This window comes from Andrena cerasifolii, chromosome 5 (genome assembly GCF_050908995.1).
Source record: "Andrena cerasifolii isolate SP2316 chromosome 5, iyAndCera1_principal, whole genome shotgun sequence".
In the NCBI taxonomy this organism is placed as follows: domain Eukaryota; kingdom Metazoa; phylum Arthropoda; class Insecta; order Hymenoptera; family Andrenidae; genus Andrena; species Andrena cerasifolii.
This window is the reverse complement of record NC_135122.1, coordinates 7,479,215-7,500,045: the sequence shown is the minus strand read 5'-3', so window position 1 is coordinate 7,500,045 and position 20,831 is coordinate 7,479,215. Positions and strand designations below refer to the sequence as shown.

Sequence of the window (20,831 nt, the reverse complement as noted above, 5' to 3'; positions counted from 1 at the left end):
GAATAAGTACGTTGTGGGTGGAGAGAATACAATAAGATACTTGAGATGGTAATATCGAAGGTATAGATCAGCACATGTGTCTTTTCCGTGACGTTGTTCGAAAGATTTGCAGAATTGAATCTAAAGTACTTGACATTCGATACACTAATCTTCACCCCCTACTATTCGTACAACCTCACTGCATTCCATTCACCCCACGACGCGTGCCTCAACGCGAACGAACTATTTCAGTCAGGACTCCGAATGGCTTAATTATCGACAGGCTCGTCGATCGTGAACGCGATCGATGCTACATGTTAAAATGTCGAAAATGTCACATCGTGTCCCGATCACTGTGTCCTGAATACCACGAAAACTGTCCAACCGGAACCACGAACCTCCCCCCCTGAGAAGTGTCCGCGATGCCAGGGGAAAGAATCGAAGAAGAAAGGGTGCTACTTATTCGTACGATGAGGGCCGAGCGAAACGATCGAGATCCCAATGTAAAGACACTTAAGGGTGAACCCACCAGTGCACGAGTTGCCCTCGCCGCGACAGCCAGTTGACGGTGTGGCTCTCGTGGAACGCTGCCACCAGGAGTATCCACCCCTTATCACAGAAACGCAACCCTGTCACAATAGCACCGTGCGTGTCGAAGACGGCGGTCTCGACGCATCATTCACTTTCACTGTCGAGCCGGCCTCGTACCGGTCGTTTCTGCACGCTTCTCGCCCGAACCGTTCGCCACGCGAAGGGGTGAGCGCAATCCGCGCGCGGAGAAACGTCGATACTTTTTTTTCTCCCCCTCTTTAGCCGCCGCTCGGCGAGTCCCAGTGTGCCCGATAACGGGGCTGGTCGTTCGCGACCGTTCCGGCGACGATACACGGGCGATCTTGCTCGTGGCGACCGGTTGTCGACGGTCGTGTGGTGACCGGGGCGTCGACTGACACTCGCGGACAGTCACGACCCCATCCCCGCGACTTTCCACGCGCGAGGATCGCTGAGGGCGCGATCGAGCCGAGTCGACGTTGGGGATGACTCCGTGGTCTCGCGTGCCATCGGTTCTCCACCCGGGTGGAACCGATCTGTCGGTCGTAATCCGCTGTTTCACTTGCCACTCGCGTGTCCCCCGACCACCCCCGCTGTACCACCCCTGACACGGATGCACCTGTACCCGCGCTGGTGCAGGGGTACGTATATCAAACGAGGCACGACACGAGTCCGGTATCGACGAAGCGTGTGCACGCGCGTACCGTTCCCCGGCTTCCACTGTAATCGACGAACCGGTCGCCGTGTCACGAGGGGGCCGCGCTGCGCGGGTGCACTTCACCGAGCCCGTGTACGCTTTTCGGTTTCGACCGAGACCGGTGTAAAAGGAGAGCCGTGTGCCGTGCTCTGATGTGGCCCGACTGTCCCTTAAACCTCGGCGAGGAGAACACACACAGTACTTGCGCTACCGTGGCTCCGGGTTGACTGGTACGCGCCGCGCAAGAGCGGAGAGAGCCAGCCCCACCGTCCTGCTATCGCCCTCTCGCTCGGTTACTCCCGCGTTTCTCCCTCCGACGCGGCCGAAGGGAGCGCGAGAGAAAGAGAAGGAAAGCCGAGAGCGCAGCAGCGGGCAGGGTACGACAGAGAGGGTACGGAGCGGGGTGGTGGGACGCGATAGGGAGACACACACACACACGGACGCCACGCGCAGGGAGGAGGGAGTGAATCGAAAGGGACGGGGGAGGATCAGACAGAAAGAGAGTGAGAGAGTGATCCGCCTGGAGGGACGTAGGGGTGGAAAGAGGGCTGTGTGTGTGTGTGTGTGTATCTGTTCTTAAGAAACGGACGACGGGGGTGGACTGAAATGGTGGAAAAAAAGATGGAAACGCGGGGGTACTTTCGGACAAGTCGCGAGCTCGGGCTGCACTCGAGGTTCAAGTGATTGTTGTAAACGTTGTAAACAGGACAGGGTTGGCGTAGGTCGTCCCCGTGTCCTCCTTTTTCCTCCCCCAACGCGAGTCGCTGAGGTTTCCCCCGTTTGTCGGGGGCGAGCGAAGAACCGACGACCATTCTTGCGGCATTTGTCTGCGATTCGAAGTGCACTCGGGGGTGGATGCATCCTCAAACGATGGAAGATTTGGATTTTAACGCTTGTTTCGATTAGAACGGGCGGAGAGAGCGAAAACAAGGGGCACAACGGGAGAACAGCTGTACAATAGATGGATGGGTGCTTCGTGGCTGAAAAGAGTTTTAAAAAAAGGGGTGAACGAGGGAACAGACCGCGAAGAGGCGAGATGCTTTTCGTTAAGCCCGTAAATGTAAAGTACCGCGTGGCCACAGAAGAAAGGAAAGATTCTCAAAGGAGAGAATCGGGTTGAGGTGGGCCATCCTGTTTCTTTCACTCGTTCGCGTTCATTACGCGTTTTTGTGATCTCAGAAATGGCACGGAAGAGAAGCTGCCCGGCCTTAAAACGTGAAACTCCACCTTGTTCAGAAAATTTTTAGGATAAGAATGATATTATCGTGCCTCCATAAAATCAATTTACAATACTTTCGAGCTTGCAAGTCTACAGAGAAAGGAAAAGGGCAGTAGCGGAGCATAAAAGATTTAAAACCTTCTTTCCGTTTTTATTCCCCTTTGTTTCCCCTGTAAACAAAATATCTGCCACATAAGTCTGACACGAAAGAAGCTTTAGAGGAAGGAAGACGTTTAAAGGGAAACATGCCGAGCGACATCGCGAGCGGATAGGAAAGAGTATATGAGCTGGGAAAGTTATACGGTCGACGCGCGCGTCGAAGGGTAGAAAAATGGGGAGGAAACGGAAGCACGAACTTTCGAATAAGTTAAGAACGTGACATGAGATACAAAGGGGGACGAGAATTATTCCAAATCGACCCATATTGGGGCAGGTCGCTACCCCTTTCTCCCGCCCTTCCCTTTGAACACTTTTAAACGATTCCCGGCGGTGCAACAGCCAAGTTTGTTGCGCCGCGTCTCTAGGCCCCAGTTCCGCGCGAAAGCCAGAGAAATTTACGTTTTTTCATATAATTCCATTCCGATTCAAGGGTATCCTAATTTTTTTCCATGGCCTGTCATTGAATGCCGCCTGAAAGGACGCCACTCGTCGCGGCGAAAATAAAAAAGACTCCCGCTTTTCACTCAGTAGACTCACTCGCGGCAGAATCAAGGATTCATTGCGAGGAAACGTACCACCTCATAGGAGAATCTCGCCCTCCAAGAAGCAGTGCAAAAAATTCATATCAATAAAGGGGGAGAGCTGAATTTTTCAAAGGAAAGGAGAAACGGGCGGGGACTTGGAAAATTTGCGAAAGGAGATGGCTCCGCGGTGGTGAACGATGTGGGAGGAAATACAGACGCCAGAAACGGGTGGAAAGGAACGGAATTGTGAAGAGCCTTCTCGCGAGAGAACGTGATGCAATGCACGCGAAGGAAAGGAGGGGCTGTTCGTATAAACAGGGTCACGTTCGGATAGGTCAGTTACCCCCCTTGAGGTTGTCATCATTATTTGTTCCGTATCGGGTCGCTTGAATTTTCAGGCACGAATGAAACTGATAACGCCAAATATCCCCGCGAGAAAGTTTCACCCCCTTTATCGGCCGTTCGCTTTCAGCTTTTCCATTAACAATGAGCAATGAACACATTAAAGCACATGCTTCGCCATTAAAATTCAAAACAGTTATCTTTAATTTCACACAGGGGGGCCAAGTAACGCTGTACTATAAATTGAAAATTGATTAGCACGAAAATAAATTTACGCGCGTTATTCCCTGAAAGTCCGCGGCGAGGAAAACCTCAATTACGGTGAACGAATGGACGATAAATAGGAGAAGTTCAGCTGGAATATTACGCGAGTCCGCTTCTGTAAGAAAAAGGCGGACACGGGACGGCGGCGGGAAGCGGAAGCAGCAAAATGTGGATGAATAAAATCGCTTGGCGCGGCATGCAACGAGGACATACCTTGGCCATACTTTCCCGGAATTATAATTTAGCGCGAACTTAACTTCGGGCGAAGGTAAACGCTCGCGAGCTATTTTTTCTTCCTCTCTTCTCACCCATTTCACGGAGATGTCGGCTCTTTAATGCGGAAGAAAGAGCTGAAAAATGACGCCGGAGAGTGGAAGGACCGAGGTGCTTTCAGTCGCGAATGCAAATGTGCTACAGCTCCCTGTAAATAAAACCATACAGCCTTTTTACATCATTACCGTCGCAAGTGTTACGTCCTCTTGGTTAATGACGGACGCGTGACGCTGCCTTAAGACAGTTGCAAAAATGATGACGTTCGTTTCCCAAGATCTCTCTGCAATCCTCAAATCTGCTGCAAATAGTACAAATCGATACAATCCCCCTAAATTGGAATTCCGTAACAGAAGTGGACATTGATTCTTCCCACCGTGAAACGTCCCCTTCGCGTTTGCTCGCGGAAAATAATACACCTCGCTCGAACAAACGTTGATCTGCATACCCCTCCTCGGTACGGACCCCTCGATTCAGATTTTCGAGCGTTTTCACGGGACGTTTACCACTTTTTCCAACGACGGAACGACGAGGGTCGCAGGGCGGCGCACGCACTTGCCGCGACACGATCGATCTTAGAGAGGATCGATCGGCAGGGATGACGCCTATATAGGCGTTATGTACTCGCCAGGAAGGTGTACCCATTGGCTACCACCGTTAACGCTAATCAGAAGTCCGAGGGCCGCGTCGAATATAAAGAAGTTCGGCCGTTGTTCGGCCGCCACGATCTGAATTAACGCGCGGACACGGAACCGGCGTGCAACATCGTCGACGGGAATGCAAAAGAGGGGCGAACCATTCGTTCCGCGGCGTCTGAGAGCTCTCCGCGAAACGGTACCTGCTTTTTCGAACGGCTAACGTTGAAACACTCGCGTCGAATTCAGACGGCGAAGAGCAACCTTATATTTGCCTGATTGATTACAATTCATTTCCTTTCGCATGTTCTGTGCACGCTTTCTTTTTCATTTTTATTTTTTTTTTTTTTGAAGAGAGCAACAGAATCGTTTGTTCTCCAAGTTGGCCGATGCATGGCAACCGAAACGGGAGGGTGATGATCCCCAATAGTTTGGCAGACTTTCTGGAAGTTATTTCGCTACGTTCGCGTAAGTTTTTAAGTGGAATAATAAAACACTTCGCTGTGAATTTTTGTTTCTCATCGATGCTACCGTGAATAATTTGGGCGTTGGAGGTGCTCGCACGGTTTCGCGGGTGGAAACGTTTTCGTTAAAAGCGCAGATATACGGGGTCGCAGTAAACAACGCGTGAGTAACGGGGCAAAATGATAGACAGCACTGCTATAAATTCAATGTTATTTTGGACGCCGGGTCCCGTATCATGTGACATCTGTAGCGGAAACCGTGCAAGGGCGTGGGACTGGAGATACATATTGCATAGCGTACATCATTCCCGTGGAACTTCATAATAATAGAAAGTACTAGAGACAGTAGCAGCGTGTAGATATTAAATTCTTTATCGCCCGTGCAACGTTATCGCCAGCGATATACTATTTAAACGCGCGCAATTCTAGAGGAGGCCGCGACAAAATTGTATCGCGCGACTCTATTCCTGTTTCTCGAACTCCCTCGCATCTTGCGCTACGCTCTATTCATCGTGTTATATTCTGCTAGAGGATGTACGATAGGAATCATGTATGCTATGCGAATTACATAGTGTACGTTTAGATCATGGAACTATGTTACTTGGTCTTGAAATATAGACGAAAAGAGGTGAGAGTCTGAAATGCTACTGGAAACATCGAAAATTCGAATTAAAATTGGGACGCTTTAAATTCAACAAACATTAAGACCACTGTAATGGTCCGAAGAGTAAGGGTGTTTTCAGGAATTTATTTCAACCAAACAACGCAAGTAAATCAATGTATTGCTTAGTATAGTTAATATGTACATATTGAAGGGTAAACAAAATTTTTTCAATCAAATTCATAAATCCGTTTCCTGTATACCTACTCTTCGCCAAAGTGTGCGCTGCGGCTAAATCGTGGTTGTCGCGTTGACAGTGCCCAGGCCATATGGTTAATCCGAATTGAAAAAGATAAAAATATTTAGAAACTAAGGTCTACGAGGTATCAAGCGAAGATTACCTCATGCTGCACCGTTAATCATGAACAAATGTTCGAGAAGAACACGCGTGTAGGACCACTCCCAGCTCGCCATCGAAATCGAAATCGTACGATTTTTTCGATTGTCCCGACAGAATCAGACCGACACACGATATCGTACCGTTAGGTCGTCCACCCTGGTCCACGGATCTTATTGTCGTTTCGCACATTATACGGGGATTTCGGTACAGGTACGTGGGAAGATACTCTGATCGAATACGATCGAACCGTACTAGAAGAGGACTCCTATTATTCCATGGAACGAAGGGCGAACGAGAGATCGATGGACCTGGCTAGGTAACGCATGCGATCGAGATCGTGCACCAAGGTGGACGGCTAAATGAATGAGATCCCGAAAGAGAGGAAAATAGCAAGAAGGAGATGTCCGCATCGAGACGTCGACCGGAGGCGTGGGTCGAGGGTATCGCTTTTCGTATGATTTTCAATAACCACGAAAGGTTTTCGTCGCAGCGACCGTTCTGAACGGAAAACGGAAGAGGAGATGCACTTATTGTGCCCTGGAAATGCTTGTCTAGGGGCGGATGCACTGGTGGAGGGTAAAAATATGTTTATTCACTGAGCATAATTTGTACTGGAATCGAGAAACTCCCTTTGCTGTAACTGACTACCTACTCTTTTCGGGGGGCGCGAGTTTAAGGTCGAGTATTGAAAACCGTTTCACTGTGTTATGTTCGGGATTGGTACTTTCATCTTGTTCGTGTGCCTCTTTGAATGGAGGGAATTAGGAGTTGAATTCTTCATCCAATTCTTCATCATACTCGAATGGAGATTGAAGCAAGCAGTGAAGCCTTACACACTCACGTGTCGATGAGAAAATGTTGAAACGAATGCAGATATCGGTGACTTCTAAGGTACAAAGGATACAGCAGCAGTGTACTAGGAGGAATAATTAGAATGTTAGTAAAGGGAATAGACGTTGTAAACGCTGGAGGGGTTACTTCAACGGGGATAAAGAACCACCATTGAAATAGCTAATACATTACAATCGCGCAAAGAACAAAGCACAGTTTCCTCCTCTATTGCAGAGTCGAAGCTTTGAGCCTCGTAAGGAGCTCCAGGAAACAATTCCTTTGCAGTTAATTAAGGGATGGCCCCAGACTTACAATCAATATCACGTACTTCTATACACGATACGAAAAGCTTTCCCACCTACAAGTTATTTCTTTTCAAATCAACTCCCGAAAGATGTAAAAATTTCTACATCACTTTGGCTGAAGAAAGTGAAAGAGAAGCCACCCCTTGAAGCCCCCAAGGGTGGTCCAGTAACGGTACCACATATGTCCCAAACGAGAGCCCATTGAATTCTCAAGCATCAAAAGAAAATTTTCTCACCGTAGCCCCGTAGAAAACAGTTTCGAGAATTTTATACGCAACTCTCGCCACAGGAAGATCGAATTCTGATATCGAAGGCGCAGATTAACGATCGACAAACTATTCCGATTATTCGAGAACGATAAGGCTCGTACGAGTTCTTTAGAAAGTTCTGCTTCTCGCGAAGTTTGCTTAATCCTTTCTCCCACTGCTGGCTCCAGTCGTAGAAACGAATGAATTTGACCAGGGACACTGACGTGTGTCAGTTTACCGGTTCCACCGAGCACGGTGGAACGACGGATTACAGTTATTCACACGCGGTCACTGTCAATGACCCGCAGCTTCGACATTCCCAGCAATCCGCAGAAAAGCAATCGCCAAGTTGATGGGCTGAGTTATGCCTTCGTCGTGCATGAATTAGCCAAATGGACAAACATAAATATCCCGCAAGGATGTATTAGTTCCAGCAGCTTTACCAAGTCACAGGAGAAAAGGTTAAACCTACCAACTACGACTCTAATATCTAAGGACTCTGAAACAAAGCGTAGGTCAAAGGAAAGGCCTGAACCTTCGATGGGAGTGAAAAAAAAAACAGCAAGAATGTTTCCACACGGCAAAGTATACCACACAGACTCCCTTCGATCAAGCAGAATACCCCTGTAGACCTAATGATCAAACGCAAGGATCCCAAGGAACAATTACAACCCTTTCCAAAGAACGACGGATCTTGCAATTTCCACAAACAGAAGGCCCCCATCGTCAGATCATTCGGCGACTCATTATCCACCCAGGTAGAGTCAAAGAACAGAGTCAAAAACGAGGGAAAATTAATCGAGAAAGAAGCGACAAACGAAGGGACCATCGAGGAGCAGAGCAGCATCGTGACGGCAAAGGCTGGTCCGAGGAGACGAAAGAAGAGACCACGAGCGCCACCCGTCTTTTCCTCGTTCCAAGAGGACGAGCCTGGCGGTGTGGTATGCTGAAGAGACCAGGAGAAGAGTGACGAAGGAAGAGAGGAGCGGGAGACGAAACGAAGCGATCGATAGGTGTATGTATGTACGGCGTTATGCATATAGGCAGGATCGATGCGGGCCTAGGCGGTATGAGAATGAGCGATATATAGGTACGTAGGTAGGTAGGTAGGTAGGTTGGTAGGTTGGTAGGTAGGTAGGTAGTTGGGTAGGTAGGTAGGTAGGTTTGACCATTGAAAGCGTGCAGGGATGTACCGTTAACCGCGTCACCCGCCGATATATGACTATGCCCCATTGAAATTCCTGTCGTCACCCGAAAACGAGCAGCTCGGAATTGCCAGCGAAAGATCGCGCAATCGCTCCTTCGGCGCCACGCCGGCCGCCGCGAAAGCGTCATAGAACTTTACAACTTTTCTAGAAAATTTCATTGCTCTCTTCTACGTTCAACCTGCACGACCGCAACGCGACCATCGAGCACGGGAGACAATCGAATCGGTATCGTTGTGACAACCGGCGGAATTGCAAGGCTTATTACTTTAGTCTTCGCGGAATGGAGCTCGTTTTAAGATCACTGATGATGTTTTGTTGAAGGGTTTGTGTTGGAGATAGTTTTGCAGAGGGAATGCGGCGACCTAGTGTAGGGGATGATATTTAGTTGGATGTGAAAGGAGGGCAATGTCGAGAGGAAAGAGAGGGTTGAGCTTTACTGGCTTGTATGGAAGTACCATTGTGAAAAGTCCAACGAAACGAGAAAAAACATTTTACACGCTCCAATCGGCCATATCCGCTTGCAAAAATCCGGATAGTTCAGCGGTTGAGATGCGGCGGTCGGGTAACCGCGTCGCTCGTGAAAGCGACCCATCGCTCGATCCGGTGACTTCACCGAGGACTTTTTGGATTCGTAAGATTTCGTTGGCACGGTGACCGTCTGCCATTGTCGCGGTCCACGCAGATTCTTACCGGAGAAAGATACTCTCGAGAATGAAAAGGAAAAGAAGCAATGACCGGGTGCAGCGGATCGACGCCTGGATTTACCTGTTTCGCGCCAATTAAATGGGGCGCGCGCGCGCGCGCCAAGATTTTCCCCGATCTGTGACCATAAACGAAAGCCCCCAGGTCGAGACAGTTCCCTGCCGTTCGAAAAATTCATTGCCATTTGCAGACAGCGGTACCTGCTCGGCGCGAAATGAATCGGGATATTGTCGTAGGCAGCTTTCTCGTGGACGAAGCGGTTTTCGGCACGGTTGCTCAGCGGCAGAGGTGAAATTTACAGCGCGGCCAGTCGTAAATTACGTTACGACGATTCCGGATTTGACAAGCCGCCCCTTGGGTGTCATTGCTTGGCCACGGAAGTGAACGGGTCTCGGGTCAATCCTCGATTGTCACGGGGATCAACGACTTCGAGCTCCACGTTCCTCCCGAGTTTTTCTGCCTGTAGTTCCCCTTCCTTTTTGCATGGTTTTTGTCTTCTTTTTATTTTTTTTTTTTGTTTATGGTGTCTCTAGTCGCTGGACGATTTCTCTGACCTCGTGGCACCTCCGCGTGCTTGGGGAATTTCAAGGATCTCGGCGCGGAATGCTTTGACGTCTTCAGGAGTTTAGACGCTGCGCTGGACTTGGGGGGGTTGGTGTTTGTAGTTGAACAAGTGGCACTCTTGCGTGGACTACTATGCACTGCTGGGGGGATGGAGCTTCATTTTATATGTGCAATTAATACTGCAAGAGAATCTTAATTAAATTAGATGCACCGTGGCCTGAGTAATGAGCAGCGGTTAAGTAGGAGGGCATAGATGAAATGAATTTGAAGATCGAGAAGCATGATGTATAGTTGTATAGGATGGTCTGACGGAACACTGACACCTGAATAGCTCTCTGTCCTCGCATCGGCTGATCCAAAGGGAATCTGATACTGCCCATCGGGATGGGATCGACAACAAAAACATTTTCGCATGATTCGCGGGCAGATTCGTCGGTTGATTTGACTCTCCTCGGGTTCCTGCTCGCATCGAGGCGGGAGCCCGACGCAAATGAGAAAGAAAAGGGGTGGGAGGGTAGGATGAAAGAGAGCGAAAGAGAGGAAGAGAAAGGGAGTATATATTTAGTCGAGTTGGACCGTTGCCAAGCTCATCAACGAAAATGAAATCTGGGTCTCTTTCTTTCCCTTTCCCTCCCGCCCTCTGTGCATCCTTTCCCCCTTTTCTCTCTGTCCTTCTCCCTCCACCTTTCCGTTTCTGGTCCCTGGTCTCTCGGAGATCGTCGCCAATGCTAAAACGTCGTCTACTCGATATATGCACGCGACCTGTGCAGTCGGGAATTCGACTGTTGCCCTCCTGTCGTCCACGTTACTCGGTTGCGCGCTGCAACGCAGATTTCCACCGCGACGAAAGTGGTTGGAACGAAAAGAACGTTCTACAGAGACTTTTTCGCATCAGAATTTACAGGAATCGCGAACGAGATATGTATGACTTTATGTAACTTGCAAAGCAGTCCTGAATCAATGTGTGATTGCGCCGCATATCCTTATCATATAATCCGTTGTTTTACGATCATCGGCTCTAATGAAACGTATTATATACTATTACGTAAAACGTGTGACGAAACGTGGCCCTCTTTTACAAACCTACGCATACCAGCCTGCCTGAAAAAAGGCGACCAGCTCGAACGCAAAGTATGCTTCCTTATCTCAGTAACTCTCTCAGAAATGTAACACTTCGTTACCATCGTCCCACCTTGGACGTCCCAATCAAGACCATCTAACCCCAAAATGCAGCGCTCAAGCCACTCGTGCGAAGAATCGCATCTGACCACCTCTTGAGACACCAAAAGAGAAAGCATTTCAATCCTAAGCTCCTCAGACACGTAACAGAGTCCCTGGTCCTTCGTTCCAAGCCGCTGTCATCGAATAGCAATCAGGATCAACGGGGGGAAGAAGAGAAGTATCACGAGGAGTCCTTTTATACAAAACAGCTCGGAATTTGTTAATGAATTCGTGGCTCCCTGAATGGCGATCCCTGATGAAAGTCTCCTCGCCACGAATCCAAGACGTTCGCCTACCCGTGCACTCCATTCTTCCCATTCAGCGTCCTTTTATTCACCGCGGGCTCGCCATGGGGCATAGCTCCGTTTCTCGTGTAACAAAACGAGAGTTAATGGCGTTCGTCGGCCGCGAAAGTATTGAAGCCGAGCGGAGCGAACACGTGGGGCGCTCGGGACACTGGTTTTCGCGAGTTGCGCAACCGGCGGGCCTTCGCGGTGGCAACGAGGTTCGGCAAGTGGCCAAAGCGAGGGCAGCGTGTAACGAGAAGAGAAAGAGCGACGTGAGCGGAGAGGTTGCCGACGAAGGAACGAGTGTAAAGGAAGGAAACAGAGGGGGAAAAAAACGAAATGAAAAGACGTGACTGGGCCTGGGCCCGGGCCCGGAAACGTATTCGGCAGCCGCGGGCGGGGAAAGCGGCGACTAACATGACAGATGGTTTTCTCCCTTCGCGCTCTCGCGACTTCTCCTCTCTCGACCGCCAACGGCGATCCCGCGGGTGGATATCGTATGCAGATCAATCATTCTGTAATTTATCGCTGACCGATACTGGTATACGAGTGGCCCCACGCGGTATCGTACGCTATAGAATTATCGTGGCTCTCGGTTTTTGCATCGCGATGATCGCGAGAGATGTAGATCCCTTCCGCCAAGGTTTCCCGCCTTTTCGACCTGAGCATTGAAAGAGAATGTCTTTTAGGGATGATTGTACGGATTGTCAGATTGGTGGAGTTAAGAAACCTGCCAAAGTCGAAGTCGAAGTCCAGTTCCCCTTCTTGCGTCATAAATTTTTGAAGAAGTTTGTATCTGTCAGCATGAGAATATTAACGCGGAACTTATCAAGTAGGTACGGAAAATAGGAGCCCTCCTGTGTTTTGTTTACCCCAGAATTTGAACATATCGATCCCACTTCGCGCAGCTTCGAGTATACCGGTCTCGGTGCCAAATTTGTTTGCTTTAGAATTTGAATGAACCCGCTGCTGCTCAATATCGAATTCAAACATATCAGGTTTGTTACCGAATTCGAGTGTATCGATCCCCCGTTATCGACATCGTGCGCGGGAACACGCCGATGCTCTTCCTTTCCACCAAATGCGAGCATTAGAACGCTGTTTGCCATTGAACTCGAATAAATCGATATTCCTTTCGATAGACGAGCATGTACCGATGGAAATGCAGATCGACTAGTTCCACGCTTCTACGCGGACTTTCTTTTGTACAGATCGCGATCGGCACTTTGTCTATTTTTTACGCGGCTTAACGACGCTGTGAACCTGCCCTCCACGCTGTCTGTTTCACAATGCGTTCCCCGATAGCGATTTATGATAATGCCGCCTTTCTCGGATTGACTTTTTACGAGAGGACGACGGTGACCAACGTGTACGAGTGCAACCCGTCAACTAATTATGCTGATCACAGTTATCCGTGCCCTCGTTGCGTAAAATATTTAGCTCGCTACGAAGCAATTGCAACTAATTTTTTCCCTACACTTTTTACGCTCCAACACCGGACTCGAGTCCTCGGGGCTACGCCCCGAGTGTACGTTGACGGGACTACTTGCAGTATACACGGTGGTCTGAGAAAGGAATCCAAGAATACAGAGGCACATGGTACCCTTAGAAGTTTATGGAAACTGTGTAGTTACCAGGGACCTGCGGATCAACCCTTTCGGAGTAATACAGAAATATCTATTTCAGAAAAGCAATCGAACACTTTCGCCAGTAATGATATAATTATAATTACGTAAATTACTGCAAAAAGGGTTGATTTCTGTACCATAACTACTTAAACACTTTTTGCCCATCATTACGATCACACTAGATCTCGAAATTCTACAGTCTTCTTTGTCAGAATCTTCTTATATATGTACACGATCCTTGCAACGAATGTAACGTAAAACGATCTCAATTCCAGACGCGTCTACCCAGTGATTATACGTTATATCCCATAAATGGAAGTAAAAACCCACGAACACGTGGTTTTACGCATTTCGTTAACCCGATATAAATTATTCTCCCTTAACCGTGATTTCGCAGCGCGAAGAAAAAATGAACGCTCTTAAATTCTTCTTAATTACCGTGCTTTTTTACCATCTAACACAGCCACGGGATTTTTTGCGCGCCTTATATGGCACGATCGGCGGTTCTTGCGCAAATCTTTAATACCGCAACGCGCGCTTGCATTTTATCGTTCCCCGATCTTTCTCCGTGCGTCGCTGTTATGCCCGCAGGCGAAGCCTCGAGTGTACACCGTCGACGTAATGGTTGTAATTTAGTATAAGTTACAATTGGCAACGTAATGCCTCTGATTTGTATACACTTCGCCGTCATGCTGTGACAATGTAAAATACAGTCGCTCGGATTTATTTAAACATTTCAAAATGACACGCATTCCCCGCCTCTCTTTAAAACTTGGAAGATAAACACTTGCCCCCTTTCATTCGCAATGTAAACGTGTAAAATGTACGCGAAAGAAGAATTCAGATAACAAATCTCTGTACTCCTTTCGGGACCCGTCGTTCCCAAGACTGACAGCATCTTTTCAACATAAAAACCAAAATCGAATTTAATCAATCAATATCCATGAATTAATTACCGGCAGATAAAATCTCCGAGTTACTGTAGCTCGGCTTAAAACACAAGAATTACACGGATAACTGTCTCGCGACCCAAAAAGAATTCAACACAACAGACCATCGTTTCTCTGTGAAGCTACTTAATCTACCCAAAAGATACCTACGTTCAATCAGTTTACGTGAAATGAAAAATCTTTTCTATCCGTTGCCAGGAAAGTTCGTGCGCGTTTAATCAACACGCGTTGCCGGTCGTAGCCATAGAAAATGATCAGTAACCCGCGGGGGAACGATTCGACGATGGATTATGTAATAGTTTAATGATTCGCGAACACGAACCCGCCGCGTTCACGAGCGCAAAGAACGCCGCTTCTTGCGAGCCAGCGGCGAGAAGGGGAAATCATTGATACCGCGCGAAGAGGAAAATTTATCCCCGTCCTCGAGCAACGTCCCCGAGGACAGTGAGAGTATACTGCGCGCTGGTGGATTGGTTGCACGGGTACTTATTGCCTGCGATACGTGCTAAGCGGTTTCACGCGAAATCCCCAAGTCTTTTTTTCCTTCTGCCACCATTAAACATCTTCAGATCTTCCTTTCCCCTTTCGCGTAAAGTACTTCAACATCCTGCATCCCGATCCTAACATCTACGCTCATAATTTTGGCGCGAGTCGCACACGTTTTTCCTAATATTTTCATCCTTCGCGCGGAACATTGCAGACTTTGCACTCGCGTTTCGTAACTTTCGCGACGTGTTTGGAGTACATGGATTTTTTTTCATCCAGTTCCTTTGCATTTTCTCTTTCGTGCGAGGTAGACCTCTTAGTTGAGATGTGACTATGCTTTCGGCTTCGTGCCGTCTCTTCTCTGGCCACTTTCTTTTGCACCGCGCGCGGCGAAGTTCGCGTTCGCGTTTTGTAACTTGTGCCCGGTTGACTCAAGTTACACACCCGCTTCCTTTCTTTCGTGTAGGATACCGTAGACCTTGCGCCTATATTTCGCGACTGCCAGTTCGTTGTTTCGAGTTAGTCCCCTTCTGTCGCGTGATGCAAGGTGTTACGAGGCTTTTGCATAAGTTCCATTAGGACTTTGCGGACTTCCGTTCGTAATTTTCGCGTTGAAATTGCGATTGTTATTGCGACACGCGAGTTTCTGTCGCGGGTACAAGATCATCGCACAGAGAGTAGTGCACCGGCGCTTAATTGTAACCAGATAAGATATTAATGAAGCGAACGATGTTGTTTGTTACGTTTGGATCCAAGACAAATTCCGAGATCGTAATCCCCGTGTTTTGCTACTCTGTTCCAAGCGTTAGGAAAGTGACGCCAGTTGTGAAACGGATTCGTGACCAGACTTCGCGATCGGCCACGATCAGAAGAGCCACGACGCTGAATTATACATTTTTCTCTGTGTGAGTGTCGACGCGAAACGGTGGGTGACGCTACGTCCTTAGGAAAGAACCTTAACGAGATGTATCGGTGCTATTTCGTTTATTTCGTGAAGGTACTCACCAAACCGTGATCGTGAGTTCGTGTAAACACCCGAGTCAGGGCCAAGACACTTACCTGAAAACAGACGAGACAACAATTAGAAACTTGAACGTTAGAACGAAAGTAGGTATTGTTACGACTGCTCGATAGTGCAGTGGAACTTTCATTAGAGGAGCTCGACTGTATGACTCGCATTTATCGAGCTCCCCATATCTACTCCATTAAGAATAGGGGTTGTTCGGTAGACAGAGGCAGTCTTAGTATATTCTTTTACACTAATGCTCCAAAAAAGTAATCTCAATGCTTACTATGATACAAACATACGAGGGCAGTCTATTTCTTCCGAACACCCTGTAAATTCGTACTACATATAAACAGGGAAAAGAGTATTTAAAATAATTCATCTTACTAGATTAAGCATTAAGGGGTTATACCTAGTTAGGAGGCCGAAAAGAGGCGATTTTTTTTTTAAAGCGGAAGCATATATTTTTACAAAACTTTTTGCACTTAAAAGAGCAACATTTAAAGAACATTTGGTAATTTTTTGTAGAAAAATATTTACGTTTATAATAAAGTAACAACGACATCCAAGAAGCCTTTTCAAAAACAGTGAGCAAGGTATCTCAAAAACTATTGCACCAATCTGTCTGAAATTTTGTAGGCTTATTTTTTCATATAAAAATCTACCGAATGACGAAAGGATTTTTGTTTCTATTGTATAATTTCGATTTTATCAACGAAAAATGGCTGCATGGTTATCACTAATGGCCGTTTTTCGTTGTTAAAATCGAAACTATACAATGGAAAAAGTCCCTCCGTCAATCAGTAGATTTTTATATAAAAAATAAGCCCACAAAATTGCAGAGAGATTGGTACAATAGTTTTTGAGATATCTCGCTCAATGTTTTTAAAATTAGATGTCGTTCTATTTTTATTATAAACGTAAATAGTTTTCTACAAAAAATTACCAAATGTTCTTTAAATGTTGCTCTTTTAAGTGCACACAGTTCTGTAAAAATATATGCTTCCGCTTTTTCAAATAAAATTCACAAACATTCGCCTCTTTTCGGCCTCCTGACTAGGTCTAACTCCTTAAAAGCACAGCGTTATAAAGCATTTATAAAATTAACACAAGTCAACGAATTATAATAAGAAGCATCATGATTTCGATTTCTTAGTCGATATCGATATAATATTTCTCTCGGATCACGAAGATTCTTAAATATTTCGACTACCGAAAGCGAAAAGCTGACACAGTGGAGAACGATTCCATCGAATCTTGCCTTCGTTCGTCTCATTCTTGTTCCCGTTGATGCATAGGAAAGACTTGGTCGCGCGTCGCGAATACACCTTCGAGCTATTATTACTCGCTCATTTACAACCCCCCACCCCCTTTGGACGGGCAACGATGGAAACGGAAGCTCGGTCTTTTACAAGAAAAAGGCAGCGCGCGCAACGTCCAGCGGTGCCGTTCCCGTCTCGGTTCATGTGAAACCGAGTGTTTTTCTTTTTCTACCGAAGGCACCGTCATGCAACTATCAACGTGCATCGCGGAGGCCTTCCTCTCTCGGTTTTCTTTGCGTTTGGTCGAGAGACCGTGCACGCTCCCAACGTAAGGAGCGATTGTTGCCGGCAATGGGCTGTCGCAATCGGAAGTTTCGTCTTGCAACCGTCGCTCGGCCGTTTCGCTTCGGTACGTCGCGAGAGCCAACAATCCTGCTCGAACGATTCGCGGGAATCGACTCCAGGGACCATCATCTCTCCGTGAACGTCTCTCGAGAGACTCATCGCGCGAATATCCCAAGAAGAAGGAATGAAAATCGAGAGACTGAGATTTAAATGCACACCGAACTTTGTTACTGGACAGCAGGTCTCTGAAATGAGGTGTACCGCTATTGGTGAGTCCCTTCTTTCCACCTATGGAGATATTAAGTCGATGAATTATGTTTCCGCAATCTCTGTACGGGAAATACATCTATGGATGTGTACACTGTGTGTTGCAAACTGCAATCGGGTCGAAGTTCGTAACAGGTTCTCAGTGATTGGATTTTTATTCTCGTTGGGAAGGTACATCTTCGTGGCTGGATAGGATAGTCAGATTTTGATATTGTTCCTAGGTTCCTACTATATTTAGAATGCGTGTATTTTTGGTGAAGGGGAATTGAAATGAAGTTAAGCGCTTTAGTTCGTTACGCTTCGAATAAAAATCGTTAAACTTAAAATAGGCGCACTGGATGCGAGTTTAATCGGACTTTGCCCTGATTTATATGCCAATGGAAAATAGGTCTCGGATCGTTAACCATTCACCGAGTCCTTGAGCGTATAAGGCGTTTTATGTTGCTAGTAAACGGTTGAGGGAATGGCTGCAATAGGCAGTTCTCCAGCTCTATGGAAAGTACTCGAAAACTGTTCCCACATTCAAGAGCATTAAACGTGCCCACTAGGGTCTCCCCTATCTCTACATCAACATTACAGTTCCAACTTCAAGGAACCCGTAGCAACTGTCTTTAATGAGACACTTGTGACTGATATTTCGGGAACCTCGTTCCGAACTACCATTCTCTTTACGAAATAATCTGCCAACTACCAAGCACTACTCTGTAATGAAGCTTCCAGACTCATGCATATTAAATTATCAACACCTAGTGCATCGTTTCGCATGTACGAACTATCAGTCTCAAGTCACAAAAGTGTTCTATCTAAAACGTGTTTATATGTCCGAGTGGTTTCCGCGGAAACAAGAGCGCGAGATTCAAAAGTCAAACTCTAGCCCGCGATCCCTTTCTCCACCAATGAGAAGACTGAATGGAACAGCTGGCGATGGAATCCCCCGTGTTCGCCAATGGGAAGGCCTCCTGAGGCAGTCGACGATGGCGCCCCGCTGTTCCTCGCGTAGTCGCTGAGTCAGTCGGTAAGGTCGAACATCAACGATAACTCCGGGAGGAAGTTATCGGTCGATACAGCCAGTTTCGCGCACGACGGTTTGCGTCATAAGAGATTGGTCCACGGCGTGTGGTTCGCGGTGTCAGCAGCGTCATCTGACGTGGTATTCGGTAGCACCATCGCGGCCGGCCTTGCAAGGCTGCAGGCCATTGAACCCTTGGCCTACTGCCGCCGCCACGTAATACGTGTGTACGATGCGCGCGCGAGAACAAGGATAACCGGCGTGCGAGGGGGAAAAAGGACGAGCCTTCTGGGAGCGGTTGCCGCTATCATATCGAAGAAAAGAATCGACATTGACCGATGGGGGATGTTTCAAGGATGACAGCTACTACTTCCTGCGCCGGCCCTACTGTCTTGGACACTTTCAGATAAATATTAGAAACGTACCTTCATTCTCGTGCGAAGTATCGGGAACGTCGCTTCATTTGCAAGTAACTGTACACTCGTAACGAATTTTCCAACACGTCACTACCAGCCAGAAAATAATGCCCGACTCGGAGCATCCAAGTCAATGCAGCAAGTAGAGCAAGAGTACTTTAGGATAACTATGGAAGTCTGATTAGGGGTTGAATATGACCCGTGTATTCCCTCAAACTTCAGCAACAGATCTGACAGACATCCTGCAGTTTAAATACCTCGCAGACAGCGCAAAATAATGGCAGCTACCTTATACTAGACGCCCATGCATTGTCGACACCTTGTTCAACGTGCATCGTGAAAATATAAGCAGGAGGGTTGCAGCGAGCTAATCTAGTAGTCCCGTATGAGGGGTGACTGAAACCGAAGCCGTGCAACATAACGATTCATTGACGTTCGCTACTTGGAATCTTGAACCTTATCAAAGCGATTCTCCGTCAGCCACCGTTATACTTATCAAAGCTTAGCCTCTAATCGTAATTAAAGAAAAATGATATAAAGCGCAATGATTCGGGTGGTGAGAATTAGCCAGCTTGACAGAACGTCGGGGAGGATCACACTATTACCATACATGTACATACATGACGATTTCTGAACACCTGCAAACCGCGAGACGCCCTTTCGACGCATTTATTCGTTGTTCGCAATGTTCTACGTCATTCGGCGGCTCCGGCATTTCTATAAAAAAAAAGCTTTCAGCCGAAGAGGTTCGTTCTATAAAGGGGCGAGAAGAACGGTATGTCAGGACAGGGGAGGAAGCGGTGACGTCGTCGCGAGGAATTTCATCATACAGCTAGAATGCAAGGTATCAGTCGGTTTTAAGCGCACCACGAGAGGCCAAACCGTGCCACGGTCGCACTTCGAAGCGGGGCTTCGCTGTCGGACGCACTTTTACCCTACATCGCTCTGTAAGCTCGTTAACCGAACGAATCTCGCGCGGAAGCTTCGCGCCTGCAAGAAGAAATTAATTCTGCCGGGGCGCACGGACGACTATCCATCGAGGACCCTCGCCCTTCCATTCTACTCGACATTTCGGACTCGAGTCATCTGTTTCCAAGTTCTTTTTATAGGGACGGAAGTCTAGGACTCAACAATGTAGGTAGATTTTAGGTGAACGCTTGTGGGATAATCGTCGTCAAGGATATCCTGTATAAGTGATTGCAAGCAGTAAATTCAGAATTCCACTTCAAGGAATGCACCTCGGACGGGGAAAAAATCTATCCGCATGAAGTTCTGTTTTAGAGGGAAGTGTAGACAGGCCTGATACACGAAAGTGCACTCCACTTCGATAGAATTTCCTCTCCCCTTAGCGGCTTCCATCTGTTTACGTCCACTTACTAAACTAGGCTTGAATTTGCTCAACGAGCTCCTTACCCGACCGTTTGATGCGTCCCGAAGGGAATCGCGAGACGGTACGACCTAACTCTCGAAATAAAGTGCAAGGGAAACGTCCTTTCGTCTCGCCAACGCAACGGTTGGATGAAAAGGTTCAGACTAAATTCTAGTACATGTATGTACACGTCGGGATGTTCGACTCAAATTCTTTCATCCCTCGTCCTAAAAATGGCACTCCCGCAATTAGAACTTTATTGGATTTTACGAAGTTCCTTTTCACCAATTTAGTTCCTTATCCTCTGAACTGGAGAGCAAAGAAGCCGAATATTCTGCCTAATGTGATTAGAGGACCTTATGCCCGAGAAACACGCTACCCCTAAGAAACCAAGAAAAGGAAATTCTTGCATATTCGTTACAGTAGCTTCCGACATATTTATTATCTCATTCCAGTAGACGACCCCTTTGTTATTTTGTGCAACGTATGTATTCGCAGAACTAACAGTAAATTTGCACGTTGGATGAACGCCCCGTAAAGTTTCATCGTAGGATTTGAGTCTAATGGACTTCAGATAACCCAAAGAATTTATATAAAGAAAGGATATATAGAGTTTAAATCAAT

The 20,831-nt window shown here is 47.3% G+C and overlaps 1 protein-coding gene across 7 annotated transcripts in view; it reads right to left on the bottom strand.

Moving 5' to 3' along the window:
* The window catches only part of Hr3 (nuclear hormone receptor 3 ROR-beta), a 137,881-nt gene that overhangs the window by 72,386 nt on the left and 44,664 nt on the right, over positions 1-20,831 (bottom strand). For 2 of the 7 annotated variants that reach the window (XM_076813318.1, XM_076813310.1), the window contains exon 2: positions 15,539-15,592. The exons of 4 other annotated variants lie outside the window; for them this stretch is intronic. Coding sequence is in view for 1 of the 3 variants with exons in the window: in XM_076813310.1 (XP_076669425.1) it covers positions 15,539-15,592 (54 nt within the window). In the remaining 2 variants the exon portion in view is untranslated. Of the gene's footprint in view, positions 1-508; positions 1,462-15,538; positions 15,593-20,831 lie in introns of those variants that run through there. One more of the 7 variants, XM_076813315.1, reaches the window with a different exon arrangement.